Here is a 21,508-nt window from a genome sequence, read left to right on the forward strand (position 1 = left end):
AAATAAAACAAAATAGTAGACCCTCCTTGGGTCTTTTTTTTTTTTTTTTTTGATCCGCTAACTAATCGATTATGAAAATAATCGTTAGCTGCAGCCCTACTGTCAGTATGTTAGCTGCAGTGCAGTGCGTTTTTGCATTTCCGACACCATGGGACACGAGGAGTCTTAGCGCTGGATCAGAGGCTGGCACCAGCGCTGGAGGGATTGTTGCAAACGAGTGGAATGAAGAAGATGATTGGATCAAGAGGCATCAAATAAGGTACAGCATTGAGGGGGCAGGAGGAATTGCCTTTAACGTCACTTTAAGGAACCATGAAATATCAGCCACTGGTCAGGAGGAGAAAATTTTTCAGTTTCCCAAAGTTTTCTGATGAAAATGAATGAATAATATTTTAGCTTAGCTGGATAATCAATACAAACATTGTTTTTGTTGTTGCTGCAAGAAAAGTAGTAATAAAATGGTTTTCTTTGTGAAAAATATGACTTTTATCTTGGGAAACCATGAGTCTGGTCTGAAGTGCACACATCTGTTCAAAGTTCATTTTTGTTTTCTAAGTATTGCTGATGGATTTGACCGGGCAGTGGGGGAAAGACAGACTCTGCAGAATTTCATTATGAGCAACTGCAACATGCTTGAGCAATCACAGGGGGGTGACAGTGGTCTTCCTGTCTCTGTATCATGTTACATACTTTCCATTTTAAATGACCACGACATCTAAAGCACAAGGTGTCACAATATTTGCATCATCCAAAACCTTGCACATCTTCCAAAACAGACAGGAAGTTATTGTCCTTAAAGTGCGTTTCCACTTTTGCTGCCAAATTGGGATAACACCTATTTTGTATTTGTTACATGTTGCCATTCACATCGCATAAGCTAAAAAAATATTTCGTTTGCAGTTGTAAACTTGCAGTTTAAATTGCTTTTGCTTGGGTTTGGGTTTCTTGGCTTCTGAGGCCTTTTTTTTCCATTTTTTGCACCCATGTTATATTCCAAATGTTAGGCCTGAAAATTACTTAAAACCCCCAAACATTATATATTTTCTGAATGCCAAGACCCTATAGAATAAAATGGTGGTAGTTGCAAATTTTTATGTAGCGCAATATTAGCGCAACTCCTTATTATTAAACCCCATAATTTAGTGACAAATTTAATTAAATGCCCCAGAACACAATAAAATACCCATTTTTTTAATGAATATAAAAGATGAGGTTACAACGAGTAAAACGATACCCAACATGCCCAGTTTACAAATTGTGTGCGACCGTGAAACGGCGAATAACTGCAGTACCCTAAAAAGTCCATGGAAGACACTTTAAAAGCCCCCACAGGTCATCAATTAAAGATACCCTAGAATTATTCCTCTCACTCCGGCGTGCACGGAACATGTGTAGCGCGTTCGTCGGTTTCATACGTAGGCGCACCCGACGCGTGTTTACGTGGCGACGCGCGTGGTCGCGGGGGCGGGGAACGTTCAATTTTAATTTGTAAAGTAGATTTTAACACTGTTTCTCCTAACACAGGGTTAAGGGACTACAACCCTCGTTTCTGCATTGAATGTTAATGAAGTTAATGACAGAAACACAATCTTCAAATGTTAGTCCTAAATTAGGCTATACTTCGAACCATGCATACCCAGCTTTAGTTTTTCTATAAGGACAGATCACTGTAAGAGTGCTCAGCAAAAAAAAAACCCGGAATAAGCCATGTTGCATACTGCAGCAAAACATCTAAGAGGTAGATATATATATTTTGTTCTATTATTTTTCGGCATGCTGTGCGAATGGGAGCACATAGACATATACAGGGGAATTCAATATCGCATTTGCGCCCATTTGCGCCAGAATTCTGCAGCAAATTCTAAAACATGCTGCACCGATTTCCGGACTTCTAAAATGCCAAATTCATGTTGTTCCTATCTGCGCCATATTTTATTCTGCTGCTGTGCATGTGACTTATTCAACAAAAAAGCTCCAACAGTTAATAAGAAAAGTGATGCAAAGAAAGGCCAACTATTTTTGGCATAATAAGTCTGGTGCACGTTCATATTGTATATGTCTGTGGCAGTATGCCACACATACCTCAGGTGCCATATTCTTTGAAACTTAGGATCCACCTGAAATGCCAGACACATATGCGACTCTTTGCACAGAGATCTATGTACTTTATCAGTGTGCAGATATATGTCCCAAAATTTGTCTGGCGAACCAGCTCCAATGTCACAGGCTTGTGCCACATTAATGAATGCTATGCACTAGAGATGCACCAATACCGATACCAAGTACGGTATTTGGGTACTCCTACTCGCCCAAATGCTCCGATACCTTCCCCGATACCAGAAATTTCGGTCAGAGGAAGATGTCCTCTGACCAGTAGTGCTGTAGGGGAACATAGAGCCAGCTTCCCGTGCAATCAGAAAGCTGGATGGCGTGTAATGATCCGCCTCCCGGCTTCCTGATTGGCTTGGAAGCCGGCTCCATGCTGATTGGCCGGGAAGCTGGCTTTCTGGCCAGTCAGCATCGAGCCGGTTGAACAGCTGGCTCCATGCTGATTGGACGGTTAGCTGGCTTCCCAGCCAATCAGCATTGAGCCGACTTCCGGGACAATCGGGAAGCTGGGAGCCGTGTCATTACTCGCCGCCTGGCTTCCTGATTGGCCGGGAAGCGGGCTCGATGCTGATTGTGCTTGGCTGGGAAACCGGCTTTCAGCCAATCGGAAGTCGGCCAGAAAACATGGAGCCAGCTTCTCGGGCAATCAGATTGCCGCGGGAAGCCGGCTCCATGGCAGCAAAAGCACTGGTATCGGTACTCGGTATCGACAATACCGAAAGCAAAGTGTCGATACTCGGAACTGAAAAACCAGTAACGGTGCATCCCTACTATGCACCCTTGTACATGAATTTGGCACAAATAACAATACTATTCTTGTAACCCCGATACACCTTTCTGATGTGTCTCAAACACACTCTTTCTGAATTCCCCTGATAGAGGGGTTTTCTCAAATCTGGCTGCAAAAGTGGAAATACACTTTAACACATAGAGCAAAGGTTTATTTTTTATAACCATAAGACAGAAAACAGTTTTGTGTTGTAAACAAAACCTATCCATTCCCACCATCAACAGCACGTACTGCAGAGATGACAATTTTGTTTTTTCCAAAGGCAGAGAAAAAAATACTCATTATCTTTTTGCGGTAAAAAAAGACAATTGGAGCTTGTTCACGTAGAAAACAGTCACTGTGTGCGATAGCAAGCGCACTCAATGGTCCGTAGCACTTCTTATCATCCTCACACTGATCCTCATCTCCCTGTTGCAAGCCATGCACATTGCCGTCAAGGATCAGCTGATGTACAGCATATCTACTCTTCTAATTGCTACATTCTGATAGGCTCCTGGGACAATTAAAGAAATGATATACAGAGAATAGGAACTTCTTCATAAAGGAAAAATGTGCATTTATTATTCTTTTGCTTTGGAGCCAGTAAAGCATTGCAACTGTGATCAGTGGATTGTGGATGCAATGCTCTGAACTCCTGCAGACTCTTTCTCCCATTCTTGTCTGCCGACATTCAGTAGCAGGGACGAGAGGAACAATGGATAGGTTTCAAGTGCGGTGACATCTCCATGCTTGTTTGTGAAGAGTTTGGAGAATGCCGGAGAAGTGAACAATCTAGGACTACAAAGCACAACTGGAAAGTGAACTGAATTGGAGAATTTCTCCAAATCAGCTATGTTGTCCTAGATTGTTCACTTCTCCTGCCTCCTCCAAACCCTTCACCCCTTTTGTGAATAACCCTGTTAGACTTTAAATCAAATCTAAACCTAAGAACAGATAGGTCAGGTGACTCAGAGCACTATCTGCATGGAGTTTGTATGTTCTCCCCAGGCTTGTGGGGATTTCCTCCAGATACTCCGGTTTCCTCCCACACTCTAAAGACACGCTGGTCTGTTGATTGGCTCCTGTCTATACTGGTCCTAGAACGCATGCGCATGTGAGATAGGGACCTTAGATTGTAAGCTCCTTGAGGGCAGGGACTGATGTGAACGTGAAATACACATAGCGCAGCATAAGTTGACGGTGCTATATAATTACCTGTAATAAATAAAATACATACGGAGTCCATATATCCATAGATGTGGTGGCTGCTTTAGTGTTATTTTTCCCTTTATGATCCTGCCTGTAATGCACTTCCTGTCCTAGGGTGACAACACTTTCTCGCTATGCTGTATTTGTGGAGGAGCTGTGTTGTCACCCAAGGACAGGAAGTATGTTAGAACATCGCCTCTCCATAAGCTTGGAAGATGTTCTGTAGTCCACAGAGAGAACTGGAAACAATGCTGACAAAAAAAAATCATCAGCTGAGAGTGAGAAGGAAGTTACCAGCTCACTAGATTTCTTGCAGGATGCGTTCTATTTGCATTTATAAACCAATATAACAATTCAGTTTATTTAACAGACCAAAAGACAACGAATAATAGAAGTTCATTCTTGGGGTTTACATACACCTGAATTTTCTAACACCACTGCTTTATCCCTGGAATACATAATCCCTTTGGAACATGAAACATGGTCAAATTGGCAACCCCCCCCCCTCCCCCCATCCTGTCCATGCCCCCAAAACTTACCTGAATCGCAGGGCTCTCATTCCCGCAGGCTACTGCTCCGCCCACACAGCCGCGTCATCAATTCACAGATCCTTTGACAGGATCTGTAAATGGAGAAACTGTAAGTCCCATCAGGCAGATGGACTTGTAGTTCTCACTGCAATACAAGTGTGGTGACATCACCGCACTTGTAGTCCCATTCATTCTTCTACCAGTCCATGTTACTGAATGTCTATACCTCAGTACTCCACATCTTTCTGCCTGCCCCAAAACGTTGGTTTATTTGGATGTCTGTGATGCTTTCTTTCCAATAAAAGGGACATATTTATCTTTACTACTGAGTGCTGGTGATTTCCTGACTTTCCTGTGTTTGCACGGCGCCATCCGTGGTAATTCATCACTGCGAGCACCACTTTTTTCTTCTCTGGCCGGGACTGCTGTGAGTGCGGGGGTCTCGCCATCGACTTACATCTATACCTCAGTACGGACATGGATGCAAAAGAGAATTTGCAGGAGCCAGAGCATTGCACCTGTGATCCATTGTTTGCATTTGCAATGCTTTACTGGCTCCAATGCTAGAAAATAATAAATGCAGATTTCTTCTTTTATTAAGCTGTGCACATTTATTTTTTCATTTAAAAAAGTTGACTTTTTAATTGAATGGAATATGAATCTACTTGAGATATTCCTTTTACAGATAGTCTGTGATCTGATCCGAATAACATTCTTTCCTTCACAGTTGACTTTACAATAATATAATATTATATGGGTCAAAGACTTTGTTACACCCCCCGATCCCCCTTATGCCCAGACTAGCAATGCGGGTATTCATACTTGGTATATAATAGATTATACTATAATATTGGAATTTACTATATTATACTATATTATTATTATTATTGGAATATACTATATTATACTTTTTTTTAATATATTATTATTGGAATATACTAAATTATTAGAATATATTACACTATATTATTGGAATACACTATATTATTATTGGAATATACTATATTATTATTGGAAAACACTATATTATTATTTGAATATTCTATATTAGTATTGGAATATACTATTGTTTCAAAAAATCCTTTGTAGAAGCTATGAACACAGTGAAGATGATGATAAGGTGTATAATACAATACTGATTATTCCTAAAGCTCTGACATGCATGCTCTGTACTTGGCATTGTGATTGGGTTTTATTTGAAGAAAGTCCTGGTGCCTCTTGGGTTTTACATGTGATTTACATCGGCTTGCTGATCAGCTTTGTTATAGACTCTTGCAGACATTATTGCTGCTGTGTTTTGTCTATGTGCTGGGGGATCCCTGCACTTACATCATTCCTCCATCCTCTCTTGCAGCCCCGGGTTTCCCCAGCACTGCTCACATTTCCAGCCAGTGTGAATGTTTTTAAAATGTACAGGAAATCTGCGCTGAGTTCACATGAAAACGACAACATAAAAAAATCATAAACACCTTCGACGCATCAAACAGAATGCCCAATGTGTCTGGATGATCGAGCCCTGGAGTCCTAATTATTAGATTACGTTTGGGAGAAGATTTCTACAATGAATCATTTAACGTCGTGTAGGGATAGTTACCTCGTTTGACCTTTCCTGTAACACATCCGCCCTATAGCCTTCCTTTGATTTTTCAATTAAGTGGTTGATATGGAGAAATAAAGAACTTGGTTTAATATTGAAAACTACAAGCGGTCATATGACGGTGGGGTAGGGAGAGCCCATGATCACACAGGGACGATGGTGTCTGCTTTATAAGAGATCTGAGCTAAACTGGGAAATGTTATCAGAACGTCCAATATGATCAGCAATGGTGAAAGTGTAATTTCAGGACCAGTGAAATAGGGAAACTATGAGGGTCCAATGAGTGTACATCCATCAGTTTTCAAGTCAGCCTTCTACTGGCATGAGTATTTAATAAGTGCAATGTACAAAGTGATAAATAATGACATCATGACGTGTCTTTTGGTACCCGGATCCCAGCACAGGAGGCGTAGAGAATGATCCCCTATTGCACATCCATGCTGACAATGACAGCATGAAGGCTTCCAATGCCAGAATCTTCTGTGCCAATATCTCACAGATCCTGCGATAACTTATAGCGACCAATCAACGATCATCAGTCACTGTACTTTGCTCATCATCACTTTCCTTGTCCAGTATTTACAAAGTAAAGCTCAAATGAACATTCCCTTTAAATCAGCTAAACACGTTCCAGGTCAACAAAACATAACACTCAATAGAGCTCGTACGACACTTTTATGGCTGCATTAGAAAGTCCTGCGCCAAATTCATGAAAGCCGCACAACAGTCTCCTTGCTATTTTTGACGTGTGTGACAGGGGGGTTCTTATGTGTGACACTTCTCCATTCTGGCTCTGTGGCTGCATCAAATTCATTAAGACTTGCCATTATATCAGCATTAAGAAAAGTGAAGGTAAATAATAAAGAATTCTTCCATGGTGGAGGAAATTGTGGAAGGATTGCGTCACAGACAATTCTCATATACAGCTTACAGACACTTATATGAGTTGCACCATTTGTTGCTCTGATAGGAGAAAGATTTCTAATGAGTGTCTATGAAGTTCTTTACGAATTCCAGGGATGGTGTTCAAAGTTTTCTTTAGGAACCAGCCACAGCCTAAGTAGAAAAGCCTGTCCCCTGCCAGCATGAGGTAGAGTTGGTCCACTGCCAGCATTTCTGGGGAAGCAGTGGTCTTTCTGCAAAGTCCCTCACATTCCTTGTTGAGTCAGAGCTCTCCAACATGTGGGAAAAATGAGCTGATTGCAGAGTGACAGATGTGATTCAGGAGGGGGGGGTGTCAGACCACCACAGAGAGTCTACTGCTTCCCTGCAGATAGCAAATGCCCCACAGACTACCTGTTGAGTTGGAGCTCTCCAATCGGTGGTAAGCATGAGCTGATTGAAGAGCTACATATCTGACTCAGCAGGGGGGTGTACCAGACCTCCACAGAGAGACCAATGCTTCCATGTAGATAGCAAAGGTCCAACAGATCTTCGATGATTGGAGAGCCACAGATATGTCTCAGCAGGGGGGTGTACCAGACCTCCACTGAGAGATCACTGCTTCCATGCAGATAGCAAAGCTCCCACAGACTATTTGTTGACATTGAGCTCTCCAATCAGTGGGTAGCATGAGCTTAGCTAATTGCAAAGCTATGGATATGACTCAGGAGGGGCGTGTCAGACCTCCACAGGGAGACCACTGCTTCCTTGCAAATAGCAAATGCCCCACAGACTACCTGTTGAGTTGGAGCTCTCCAAACAATGGCAAGAATGAGCTTAGCTCATTAGAGAGCTACATATCTGACTCAGCAGGGGGGGGGGGGGTGTACCAGACCTCCACAGAGAGACCACTGCTTCCATCCAGATAGCAAAGGTCCAACAGAGCTTCGGTGATTGGAGAGCTACATATCTGACTCATCAGGGGGGTGTACCAGACCTCCACTGAGAGATCACTGCTTCCATGCAGATAGCAAAGCTCCCACAGACTATTTGTTGACATTGAGCTCTCCAATCAGTGGGAAGCATGAGCTTAGCTAATTGCAAAGCTGTGGATATGACTCAGGAGGGGGGTGTACGAGACCTCCACTGAGAGATCACTGCTTCTATGCAGATAGCAAAGCTCCCACAGACTATTTGAGCTCTCCAATCAGTGGGAAGCATTAACTTAGCTAATTGCAAAGCTATTGTTGTGACTCAGGAGGGGCGTGTCAGGCCTCTACAGAGAGACCACTGCTTCTGCAAAGTGCAGCTCCTGGCAGGGGACAGTATTTTCTGTAAGACATTGAACACCTGGAATGTAGTTCGCTGTGATAAAATGATGGGTTTAATGTCCAGTTTATAAGTTACAACCATAACATTTACTTTTCTATGTCATGCCCCCCTCCTCCTCTGGTGGCTCATGTTCTGGGGCACTTACCTGTCTCAGGTGCCTCAACACCTCTGTGGCCTCCTCCTGCCTCCCTTGCCTCAGCAGCTGCATCATATCCTGGATCATCTTGTTCCTCCTGTGATAAGGAGCTAGACCGCCCGACACGTTCTTCCCCAATTTATCCCCAGATTTCACCCCAAAAGAAGACCAGAAGTCCCCCCTGTCCCTGGCCGGGGTGCTCCTCCGGGATCCCGGGGGGTGCTGAGGGCTTTCCCCTCCAGCACTGGAAGCCTGGCAGACCTTGGTCTGCTTGGTGCCCATGATGGTATGAATGATCCCCCAGGAGATGCATCCGAAATGATCCGAGAGGGGGGTGGTCACACAGAGTGAAGGTGCAGGTGACCGTCCTCCTGTAGAAGAGGCGGATGGAGAGATTCAACAGGTCCGCAGGCAGAAAGTCACTCCGGCATCATCCAGTGTACCTGGCGGTGGATCCCTCTGACATCGGATCGGTGTTATCGGTGCACACGGTCCGGGTACTCCGCTCTGGAAGCACGGCTCAGCCCCCTCCAACTTTCCCCGTACAATGGAGCATGCCCCGGGTCATATCACCAGCCGCCGATGGCCCCCGAGCCGGGGAACTGTTGCATGTCCCTATGAAGCAGCGCTGAGCCGTCTAATGACAGGAGGAGGAGGGATCGCCTGCTACACGGAGCTGGTCGGGGAAAAGTCTCAGCACACTCCCGGCGATGGGAATCCGAGCGAAGTGCCCGGGGGTTCCTGGTAACTTGTGTGCACAGTCCGGGCTGGGGGGTCCGGGGATGGCAGATACTAGTTGGGTGTCTGAGGCTCTCCAGCATCGCTTCCCATAGACACAGGCGGAGGGGCTGTGTCTGCTGTCACGGAGGAGGCGTTTCCTGTGTGTCGGCTGGCCACTCGGATGCCGGCTGGAGGTCTGCTGGGCATGTGCCAGGAAAGCCCCAATACAGCGCATCCGACCGGGCAGCGCCGATATTGGAGGGGGCCGGGGATCGCTAAAGGGGCACAGTGCTGTCCCCCAGCCGGGAGAGTCTATTCCAGGGAGAGAATCAGCTAACCCCCTGGGCTGATCTCCTGGGTGACCTCCTGCACTGTTCTCCTGAGTGGTCTCCTGGACTGATCTCCTGGGTGACCCCCTGGGCTGATCTCCTGGGTGACCTCCTGAGCTGATCTCCTGCATTGATCTCTTGAGTGGTCTCCTGGACTGATCTCCTGGGTGACCTCCTGAGCTGACCCCTGGGCTGATCTCCTGGACTAATCTCCTGGGTGACCTCCTAAGCTGACCCCTCCGGACTGATCTCCTGGGTGTCCTCCTGAGCTGATCTCCTGGGTGTCCTCCTGAGCTGACCTCCTGGGTGATCTCCTGGGTGTTCTCCTGGATTGATCTCCTAGGTGACCTCCTGGGCTAATTTCCTTGGTGATCTCTTGGACTTATCTCATGGGTGATCTCCTAGGCTGATCTCCTGGGTGGACCACCTGGACTGATCTCCTGCACTGACTTCCTGGGTGACCTCCTGAGCTGATCTCTTGGGTGATCTCCTGGACTCACCGTCTGTGCTGATCTTCATGGCTGTCCTCCTGGGTGACCTCCTAGACTGATCTCCTGCACTGACCTCTTCTGTGATCTTCTGAGTGAGCCCTTAAGCTGATCTCCTGGGCTGATCTCCAGGGTTGACCTCCTGGGCTGACCATCTCTTGGCTGATCTCTTGAGCTGATTAACCAGGCAATCTCCTAGGCTGACCTCCTTGGATTACCTCCTGGGCTTATCTTCTGGCTGATCACCTGGGGTGACCTGCTGGGCTCTCCTCCTGTGCTGCTCTCATGGGTGATCTCCTAGGCTCACCTTCTGGGCTGATCACCTGGGGTGATCTCCTTTGCTTACCTCCTGAGCTGATCCCCAGATAGCAAGCAATTGAGCTGCAAGTTTGAAAATGACTTGCTAAACTATTGCAGACTTGCCAATCTTCACAATTTTGTTGCACAATTACAGCAAGTCTGCATTGCAAGTATCCAGATCAATGTGCTTTGCAAAAGTGCTGTACACTTGCAGAGCTCTTGCTAAGACCTGCAGGACTTTTGCTGTAGTCTTGCTAAGCAAATGTGCTACAAATTCAAAAAGTGTCAACTAGAACTTGTGCTGCAAGTATTCTGCAAGTCTATAACTTGCCAGGAATGTGTGCAGCAAGTTAACAAGAATTACAATTTAGCCCTGCCACAACCCTGCCAAATTATCCTTGCTTCTGGGTTGACCTTCCGAGCTGACCCTTACCTGCTGCCACTTCTGACCCAGAGATACTCCCAGTGCCAGATAAATTAAGATTAGCACTTGTTGAAGAATGGAAATCTGGCGTGTAGGATGTCAAATGAACTATGATGTCTTGGCATATATAGAGTTTTTATGGCACATATTAAAATGTGGAACTGTCTTGCACCATCATCCTCATGGCACACTACTGCGCACCTCTGTTGCACTAACTTGACAAATTATTTTTCTTTCTTCTTTTTTTTTTGCGAAAAGTCACACCTTTGCATTTTTTTTACAATGGCCAAACTAGTTGCATCTTTCACGTGAAACCATTTAGAGTAAACTATTATTAGGAGCATCCAAAGGAAAAGGAAAAAGAAAAAAAAAGCAGTACCAGCAGAGAGTTGCCTGCCGAATAATAGACAGCTTGTTTCCTAGAGCCAAATCAGAGACCGGCTATTCCTAATGGAAAAGTCAGATGGATTGTAATGCAAAGAGTGCAGGGATCAGGAGTAGGTAACACGCAAAGTGTTGCAATCAGGAGTATGTATCGCACAGAATGCTGGTGTATGAGTACATAAAGCACAAAATTCAGGGGTCAGGTATACATAACACACAAAGCACAGCGGTCAAGAGTAAATAGTGCAGAAGATGCAGGGGACGGGTGTGTGTAACGCACGTAGTGCAGGGGTCAGGAGTGTATAATGCACAGAGTGCATGTGTCAAGGGTGTGTAACACACAGAGTTTGGGGGTCAGGGATTTTCCACATACAGAGTGCAGGAGTTAGGTGTGTGTAATGCAAGGGTCAAGGGATGTGTAATGCACAGAATGCAGGGGTCGGTGGTACCTAATGCGCATATTGCAGGGGTCAATAATGCACAGAGTGCAGGGGTCAGAAGCATGTAATGTAGAGAGTGCGGTGGTCAGTGATCTGTAACACAGAGTGCAGAGGTCAGGAAGGTGCAAAATATACCCACCCTCCCTGCAAAAGCCCTTTACAGTAAAGTAGAAGCCTAGGGAAGCTTCCATTGGCTCTGAATTCTATTTTCCTGACAGACAGGCTTAGCTACAAATCACTGAGGGGGTGTATTGCGGAACCTGGTCTTGGGGCGGCAGGGAGAGTAAATCCGGCCCTGGCTTAGAGTCACATCACGGGGGATCGCTCTGCAACCAGTGCCTGCTGCTTCCATTCAGCTGCCGGCAGATGAACAAATAGCTCGGTGACTGGGCAGGGGTGGGCCGGGGGGCTCCTTGTAGTGTTGCTGAAGGACAGGCACCTTGGATTACACCTTATATGTGCATTGGGGTTCCATACAGAATGAATGGCAACACACAGCAGTGTACATATACAGCACATGAACATGGCGCTTTTATCATAAGCACATAGGTGAATCCAGCCAAAATGCTAAAGCTTGCTTCTTTTTTAGGACTAAATAAACCTGGCAAACTTTAGGCTGTGTTCACATGTCTGTGATGCAGTAAAGCATGTGTGTTAAGCTAAGGCCAGAAGCCTGCTATTGTTTATTAAAGGTAAACTAGTGGGGTCATATGGAAATGGTTAGACGGTAACAAGGAGATGCTGCATGTGATTATATGCTGCTAAGCACTAACATGTAGCTTGCAACATTGCTTTAGCTTTACCCATTAGATTTAATTGTGTGAGCAATGTATAACATCTTTACAAATACATTACAATTATGTAATTAAAGGTACCTGTATTTGTTATCAGTATGTATATTTGGAGCTTTAATTAGAACTAAACCTTAACTGGGTGACAGTTAGCTTAATAAAGCACCATATATCACATTGCCTTTTTTTAAATACTAGTATGACTTTTTTCGACTTTTTTTTAGCATCTCAGTGCTGCTGATCTCCACCATTCTTCAGCCATTTACTGTCTACATGTATTTGCTTCAGCCCTAGTTACATACCATTGCTTAGGATGGGCTTCTTGATAGCGACAACAGTGGACCAAGTCTGCATACATTGCATGACAGCTTGTAGACTCTTATCGGGGGCACATATGACAGGAGAGCAATTGGAGACAGTTGTTCCTCCATGACAGGAAGTGCCTGAACAAGGATCTTGTCTAACGAGACCTAACAGAGTAAGTCACTCTGACTGTAAGAGTGACTTGCTCTGTTTTATGCAGACTAGGAATGCAACGATACCGATACTAGTATTGGTATCGCGGCCAATACAGGGCATTTTCACAATTACTTGTGAAAAAAAACAGATTCTAAAGGCCGATTCCGACCCTTTATAACCGCGCTTGCTGGGGACCTCAGGCAGCCTGCAGGGGACCTCCCAGTAGCTGTCCTTGGCATTGCCGGTCCAGCATCACATCTACTCCTCCTCCTTCCCAAGACTGGCACCGCCCTGGATAGCACCTCCTATTCTGCAATAAGCCAGGCTGAGTGAAATCTTGATGCTTTATTAACAAAACAGGTTGTTGTGAAACTGGTGATAAACAACATAGAAACATACAAGTATGTGTGTAAAACATGTAAATATAGTGTCAGCTCACAAATATTGAGAGAAACAAGTCCATCCATACCAGTGATGCTGCCTTAGAGGGATTTGGGCTCTTTCCTCCAGACATGTGCTGCAGATGGCAGTAGATTCCTCTTTCGGCTTTCTAAAATAGAACCTGAACTCCCAAGATGGGAGAGGGATGTTTGGAGGTTTTTTAAAAAAAAAAGGAAAACAGTCTTGAAGCTGCTGTAAATAGAGATGTTTTCTCTTCAGCTCCATCTAGTGGCCGATTTTGATATCGCAGATAGGTAAGCCTATTATTTTTCATGCCAAAGGCAGAACAATGGGTCTGGTAAGCTCCGTTTTTTCCTCCATCCTAAAACTGGACAGATGCGGATGTCACATCAGTGACCCCTGCTCATCCCCTGCTAATCGGAACTGACAGGTGCCCATGTGAAATGGGCCTTATTTTATATTATCTAGGGATGTCCAGATACCAGTTCAGATACCAGTGGTGATACTTGGTATTTTCACGAGAACTCCCAGGGTTGCAGCTGGGACCTAGCTCTGGCGCTCCACCACTGTCCTGAAATCATTAGTCTGTATTGTTTTAGAGAAACTGTCACATGACAATAAACAAAAATGTATCAGTACTTGTATCTGTGAGTGCTTGGGCAAGTATCAATACTTGTACTTGGAAAAATGGTATCGATGCATCCCTTTATATATCTTTATTTTCAAAATCATACATTAAAACAGAGATGTACAAATCCCAGGAGCTCTGTATGCTCTTTAAAAATGACAGCTGCCTCCTAACTTTTGAATTTTTCTCTAGTCTAGTCACGGAGCTGGAAAAGTATTTGTACTTGTACCGAGTATGGTACTTGGTATCTGAACATCCCTAAAATTATCTGTTACCTGTCTGTTCTGTGCTGACAGATTTCATTATCAGTTGTAAATTAGATATGAACACTCTCTATCCTAAAAAAAGGGTTAAAGACCTAGAAGTGTTGCATGCTAATGAGAGGAAGATCAGTCTAAAATTGAGTAGAGGGTCAAATTGAAGGACCAACTTCACAAAGGTCTTCACCAAAAAAAAACCTAAAACGTGAGAAATATATTTGTAAAAATTATTTTTAGATATTCTGTGTGAATGGAAACACATAACAAAAAAATATAGAGGGGTTATTTCAAATTTGACTGCAAAAACTGGAAAAAACTCTCTAGTGACTTATAATAGATGGATTTCAATCAATTGACATGGAACTGGAGTCCCTGTTTTCATATGCCTGAGTACTGAATATATAGTGCTAAGACTTTCTTGAAAATCAGCGGCAAGCTGTTGCTATGGAACCACTTGCCATGTGTCATAAAAGTGTTTGAACTGGAATAGCAATGCACCTGTTTCCAGGAGCATTTTAATATGGGACAATCCAATAAACTAAGGGAAAGTTTGTTTCCTGTTTTGCACATTTCACACCATAGTGTCATTTCACAGACAGTTACCAGGTGTGCTGTGTTCATTACAAAGTGTTATTTTCATAATCTGTAGAAACTGGCTGCCATATGTTATTTCTTGTGGTATTTTACTAAGTCATGTCGTAATAAAAATTCACAGGATTATTATCACAGGCCTCTGCCTGGTGTACATGGTGATGTTTTCTAAGGTGTCTCACAGGGACAACAAGAGTTATTTGAGGTAAAAATAAAATTCCAATTCCTGAGATACAGATTTATAAACTACTATGCCTTAAGCACAAGCCAAGCGTCAGAAAGAAAATGAAAAACTTCCTTTTATCTATCCCGACTAAGCCAAATCCCCCTTTATCTGTGTCTCACACTCTACCCCTCCCAGACACTGCAGCTCACAGCTGGAGGAATTCAGCATTAGTGCTGTCAATCTAGAAAGCAGTGGGTGGGACTAGTTGTGGCCAGGTGCTAACGGACATGCTACAGGCTTGTGAATCAGCAGTGATAATGATAGCCACTCCCAGGCAATATTTTTTCATCCCACTGTAGTGCCAGCAGGCACAACCTACATGAGAGTGACAACTCTGCTCCAAATTTAGGAGCAGTTCAGCATTGTTGTCACACCATAACAGGATGCTGCATTTGGTGGACTTCACTGGCAACAGGTACTTGTGATACTTTTCAGGGGGACTAAGAGAAAACTGAAAGTACAGCAGTAAATATTGTATTTTTATTGGGAGGCCATATGTCTACTTTAAATATCCATTTCGTGAGAAAAAAAAAAAAGAGATGCCATGTTTATGTATCCATGCGAACTGAACATTACTGGGAGATAAAATAACAAACGCAGGTAAAATAAATTCTGCATCTTAGAGAATTGACCCTTGTCTGATTTAGTTTTATCAAGTAGGATCTATCGGATGATATACAAGACAGAAGAAAAATGAAACTTTTAATTTCCCTGAAATCTTACTATCAACTGGAGGGATTCATTTTATTAATGCAATTGCGATTGTTTGAATTCACATGGGATATATTTGATGCACTTTGCGCCAGATTTATGTTGCTAGTGTAATGTCTGTTCATAAATGAGATCAAATAGATTCCAGGAAAGAAGACTCGCAAGTCCAGACAAGAAGCTTAAGAGCCCATTCACACCAGGGAGAGCTGTTTGGAAACCACACTGACCAGTGCGACAAAAATAATGCAGGAAGCAGTTCAGGCGGGGGGCAGTTCGGATCATGCGGACCCGCGTGGTCGCATGAACGGTCCCCATAGCTATTTATTGGATCGTTCATGTCGGCGGATCCGTGCGGCCGAACCGCCCAGGTGTGAACGGAGTCTAACTGTCGCTTCTTGAAGAAGTGGTCATGGGGACTTCTTAAGTTGCGATTGTTTTGTTAGGTGATGCTCCGTTTTCAAAGAGCCACAGGACAAGCGCAGATGTAATCAGTTGTGAACTGTCGCAAAGCACTTGCAATCAGGAAAATAGCACACGCTCAGGGCATAACTCAGGGCGCACATCTTAACAGGAGCTGCTAAACATATTTGCGCTTAAAAAAAACAGGATAAAACAGTTGCAATTGCGTTAATAAATTCCCCCATGGGAGTTTCTTTTAGCAAAATTTGACTGTTTTGGCAAAATGTTTTGGAATCAATGAGGAAAGTGAAATTAAGTCTGTGAAGGTTCTCATTCATCCAGGTCATGGTATATCTGTAAAAAAATAATCAAGGCAACTGGACTAGTTGTATTTTTCTTGAAGACGTTTCACTGGTCATCCAACCAGCTTTTTTAAATCAGAATGACTTGTACAAAAAAAAAAAACACTCACTTTATTTATTTCCAGAAATGTTTTGTACAAGTCATTCTGAATTGAGAAAGCTGGTTGGATGACCAGTGAAACGTCTTCAAGAAAAATACAGCAAGTCCAGTTGCCTTGACTTATTTTTTACAGATAAGGTGACATTAAGGTAGTTTTTGGTGATATTTTAAGGTATATACTGTATTAAAAACAAGAAAGCAAATGCATTATGTTGTTGTTAATATTATTATTATTATGCAACATTTATATAACAGTCTAAGAAAAAATTAGTGGAACATTTATATAACACCAACAGTTTGTGCAGCACTTTACAAAATGAAGAGAGACAGTACAGTTACAATACAATTCAGTAGATGAGGGTTAGGATGGTCCTGCTCATGAGAGCTTACAATCCAAAGAGAGGGACACGTTATCCAAAAGGCATTCATTGTGAGAGATGGGCTGATGGAGACAGAACAAAATGTAATATATTGGAGGTTAACGGTCTTTAGATGTGTCTGTAGATGTGCTGCCTCCATTCGTTTTCTTTTTTTCAGGCTACATACCTTTTCTGCAACTACAGAAACAAACCTGTTGATCCAGCCAGAAATCCAGTGTCCTTTTACCTTCCTGTGCACTGAGCTGAAATCTCAAAAAATGAGCTATAGACTTTTACCAGTTCTCTTCTGTAAACTACAGAACGCCTCCTCTCCCATGCTGGAGATGAGTATGGTAGATGTTAGGCCACTCCATCCACGTGTAGGTCATGCCCACTTTGAACAACACACAATCGCATGTCACTGGTTCTATTTGAGCTGCCTTCTACATCTTCTAAAATGTGTTGAGCCGACATTTATTACATGTTATACAGTATTTTTCATATTCAGCTCACAGAGCTGATTGCATGCACCATTTTATGAAATTTAATTTAACAACCTCATTAATACAAAAACCTTTCGACAAAGAGGCTTGTACACACATTGAGTAATGTAAATATAGTTCAGTAAAATCATTATTCATGTGCATAAATCCTTCATAGTTTGCGTCTGGAAAAGGGCTTTTGTAATGACATGCATTCAATCTATGCAAATACACTCTTCAAGAAATGCTTGATGACCGACAAAGTGTGCCTGCCCATCAAATGGTAGAAAAGTAGAAGGAAAACATGTAAAAAAAATGTTATCATGTGCTTGTAAATTTTATAACTGCGCTGATCCATTCCCACTGTTTATGAGAGGATGGGAGACTGTCAATATTACTGAAAGTGTCCAAATCGTCTGGGACTGGTGACTCATTGTCCAGTGAGCAGGCAGAAGACACAGGAAACAGCAAAGCTGAAGTAATGGAATTATATTTCTGGCTGTGCAATGTGTTGGGAGTGTGCCAAATGCAATACTGGCTGACCGAAATGACAACATGTAAGTATGTAAGTTCAATTGACCTCCACATCATTACTATTTCCTGTAATGATATGGAGGTCATCTGGAGGAACCAGTGAGGGCTGCAGGGGAATCAGGAGATCAACACTCCCGGAGGAGATGGCCCCAAAGACGTCTATGGCAGTGGTTCTCAACCTTTCTAGGGCCGGGACCCCTTGGTAACATTTGCCAAGTTGTGGTGACCCCCAAAGGTAAAATTTAGGGATGACGCGGCTGCTGCAGCGACATCTGGAGGCGTGGCAGGAGAACTGACACTGCTGCGCTAGGAGAGAGCTGAGGAGGACTCTCACCTTGCACAGCGACCCACAGGTTGAGAACCACTGGTCTAAGGGATTGTAATGTGCAGGTGAGGCCAGTAGATGGAGCATTGTGGCCCTTCATGTAAATCACACCTGGGCATTTTATGGTCCATAGACTGTATGCGGCCCTTTGTCCATCCCTGTCCGCCCTGCCGCCTGGACATGGACTGATCGCTGACCTGCGTTCAGTAATTGCTTTCTCCACTGTAAGCCATAGCTGAGCCAAAGGCCAGCAATCAGTCTGTCTTTAGACCCCGGTCCTCTTCAATTGTTAGTTGCTAGGACTGCTGGTATCCTAGCAGCCAATGATGCTAGGGGACCTCCTCCTCTGCAGTCACTGGTTGCTAGGACCATTGGGGTATATGAGGGGTCCTCCTCCTCGTGGATGGCATCCAAGGAGTTTCATGCTTTGCTAGGAGTCTGGGAGCTTATTGCAGAATAAGTGGCACGGTGGCGTGTATCTGCTGGTGAAAGTCCTATTTGCAGAGGGGGCATAGCTGTTTCTGTAATAGATGTTAAAATAAGTGGCACTAGTGGGGGTTGAGGGAAATGTTGGCTGTGTGTTGGCTATGTTAGGGCCCAAACCAATAAGGCCCCAATGTAGGCCCTATTGGTTTGGCCCTCCACAACAGTCCCAGTTTCTCTTGTGGCCCCTTGAGAAAATTAATTGATATTTTAGGTCAGTGGTTGAGCGACAAAAGGGATAAGTGCACTTTGTTTTAAAGTGGACTTGTCCTTTAATGCAGCAGCCTACAGTGGTCTGGACAGCCGTACAGCTGAGTATATTCAATCTTTTTTTACAGGTATGCTATTTGTTCAGTAACAGGGTTGGGTTAAAGTGACCTTGGGGTGTAAGGCAATATGGCAAGTCTAAAAAAAAAAAACACAAACCATTTTTTTTCTGCAAAGTGTCCACTTTCTGCACTTATTTATCTAACCTGCTTTTGACCTCATAAAGCATGAGAGGTGTCAGTGTTGCCATTTGTCATCACAGCACTTCCACATTTGTTGTTTAGTCACCTGTACCGTACCATGTATGCCAGCTATATACTCAATTGTGTCCGCACAGATATCATAGTACGTTTAGGAGCTGTTCTTAATAAAACACGTAGCAAGGCTTCACATTTCTGTCAGTCACTTTGGTCTCTTTTTACCACTTCACCATCCAGTGTAGGTGTTTCCACTGTCAATCTTAGAAATTGTAATAAATATAGTCTCCTGGGGCCGTATAACATTTTATATTACAAAGAGAGAAAAAAGCAATCAAGAAGGATAATAAAACCAGACACAGCGTAGAGCGGAAAAGGGTTAGATCCTCCTCTGTGTTCCTGTCCCAGTGACACCTAGGGCATTGCTGTTAGCTGAACTTCCTGTTTTCCCTCTTTGATGTGCATAACTCATTGAATTCTTTGGAGGATTCTCTTCGGAGCCAGTGATTGAGAATCCATTCCGTAGAACACAAAAAAGAAGTTCAGTCCACGGCAATGCTAAGGGCAGGACAGGAAGTGAGGGAAAATCTCTGCATCTCTATAGTGATATAGACATTTTATCTGGAATTCCAATTGAATGAGCAATATTTGAAGACCAAAATCTCACTTTGCATTCAATGGATTCATATACCAAGAAAGAAAAAAACAACAATAAATAGATATTAACGAAGATTAACCCTTAGCTGCCACCAGCCACCTGTCTAATAATGTAATAAATTAGGGAAATAGGTAGTTACATTCATTAATATACATTGATGTATCAATAGAGGGCTGAATGGAAAATAAAAATATACTAATGTATACCCAGCCTAAAGAAGAACTCCAGGTATTTTAAAACTCATTCCTTGCAGTGGGGCTACGCCTGCCCTGCAAGGGTTAACTGCTTAATTTGGGCCAGAATAAAGAAGATACATTCACCTAATCCTTGGTCCCACGGCGGTGAGTGCTCACCTCTCTCCCGCTCCGCTCTGGCTATGGAATGTTCCTCGGCATCCTCACATCCAATACAAGTCAATGGACTGCATTACACATGATAATATCCAGCTGTTGTGGCAAAGCCTACAAGTGCCATGAGGCATTGCAAGGCTCACAGTTAGAGGCATGACTCTCAAATGCATAGGCATGTTGGGATTTGTAGTTAAAGCACAACTGGAGGACCGGTGTTCTGTTGAAAGAGCCAATCCATCGAAATCTCCGATTACGTCACATCTGGTGACTTAGAACTTAATAGTGCTATCAGGTGGCCGTGCAGGCGCACTGAGGGGAATTGGGAAACTCCACATGGATTGTGAAGCCATGCAGGCGCACTGACGGTAATTGGAGAACTCGACGAGGGTTGTGAAGCTGGCGCACGCGCAATAGCGCCATCTCGTCCAAATTTCCTAATGGCAATTCACCGGACGTGACGTAATTGGAGATTTTGGCTCTTTCGACAGAACACTAGAGTTGGCCAACCCTACCCTAGACCAAAACGAGCAGTTAACCCTTGCAGTGCAGGGATAGCCCACTGCAAGGGTTAATTTTTTAGAATGCCCTTAGTTCTTCTTTAACTGTTGTAGCGCTCACCCCCGAAGGAGCCGCTGAATGCCCGGTTCATCTCTAGTCTGTCTAGGGTATGATCTTCAGCTGCCCACCCATTAGCATTAACTGCCCTTCTTCTAATGCCCACAATAGCTCTTGTCCACTCCAATAGTATAATGCAGAATAACTTTTATTGAACATCTTCACTGGGGAGAGAGGGTATAGGGATTCTAAGCTTCCAGGGTGTAACAGACATAAGCTCCAGACTCACCAGACCTGGTTGGCATATCAGTGTAGATCCACTTGGGAGACAGCGGATAGCAACTGAAATAGCAGATGAGCAGGATGAATATAGAACCTGAACAGGAAAGACATCGGCCATGCTCCCGCAGTCCTTAGGTTCCAGGAAACTTCAAGAGCCATCATTGGTCCTGGGTCTCTTCCTCTCCAGCAACACAGACCTCCTTCATGTTGGAGGACTCAGGGAAACATTTCCCTCACACCAGCCTGTGCCCACCCCCAGGCCTCAGGCCTAGCCTGGGGGTCAGGCAGAACAGCACCCAGCCCTATTCCATGGCTGGTCCCGGCTAGTCTGAGCACATGGCAAATCCCTCCAGTATACGTACCCTATCCCAGCATGCACTACTGGTTGAGAGGAACCCAGTGATTGGCTGCTGTACTGTACATACACTATGTACATAC

General features: G+C 43.9%; 1 protein-coding gene across 1 annotated transcript in view; it reads right to left on the reverse strand.

Moving 5' to 3' along the window:
• Positions 1-8,877, reverse strand: part of LRRC75A (leucine rich repeat containing 75A) — a 215,985-nt gene extending 207,108 nt beyond the window's left edge. The window contains exon 1 of the mRNA XM_018554992.1: positions 8,574-8,877. Within this exon, the coding sequence (XP_018410494.1) occupies positions 8,574-8,846 (273 nt within the window). The 5' untranslated portion in view covers positions 8,847-8,877. The remainder of the gene's footprint in view (positions 1-8,573) is intronic.
• Between the last annotated feature and the right edge of the window lie 12,631 nt (positions 8,878-21,508).

Source organism: Nanorana parkeri, unplaced genomic scaffold, assembly GCF_000935625.1.
Source record: "Nanorana parkeri isolate BGI_ZX_2015 unplaced genomic scaffold, ASM93562v1 scaffold181, whole genome shotgun sequence".
Taxonomy (NCBI): Eukaryota; Metazoa; Chordata; class Amphibia; order Anura; family Dicroglossidae; genus Nanorana; species Nanorana parkeri.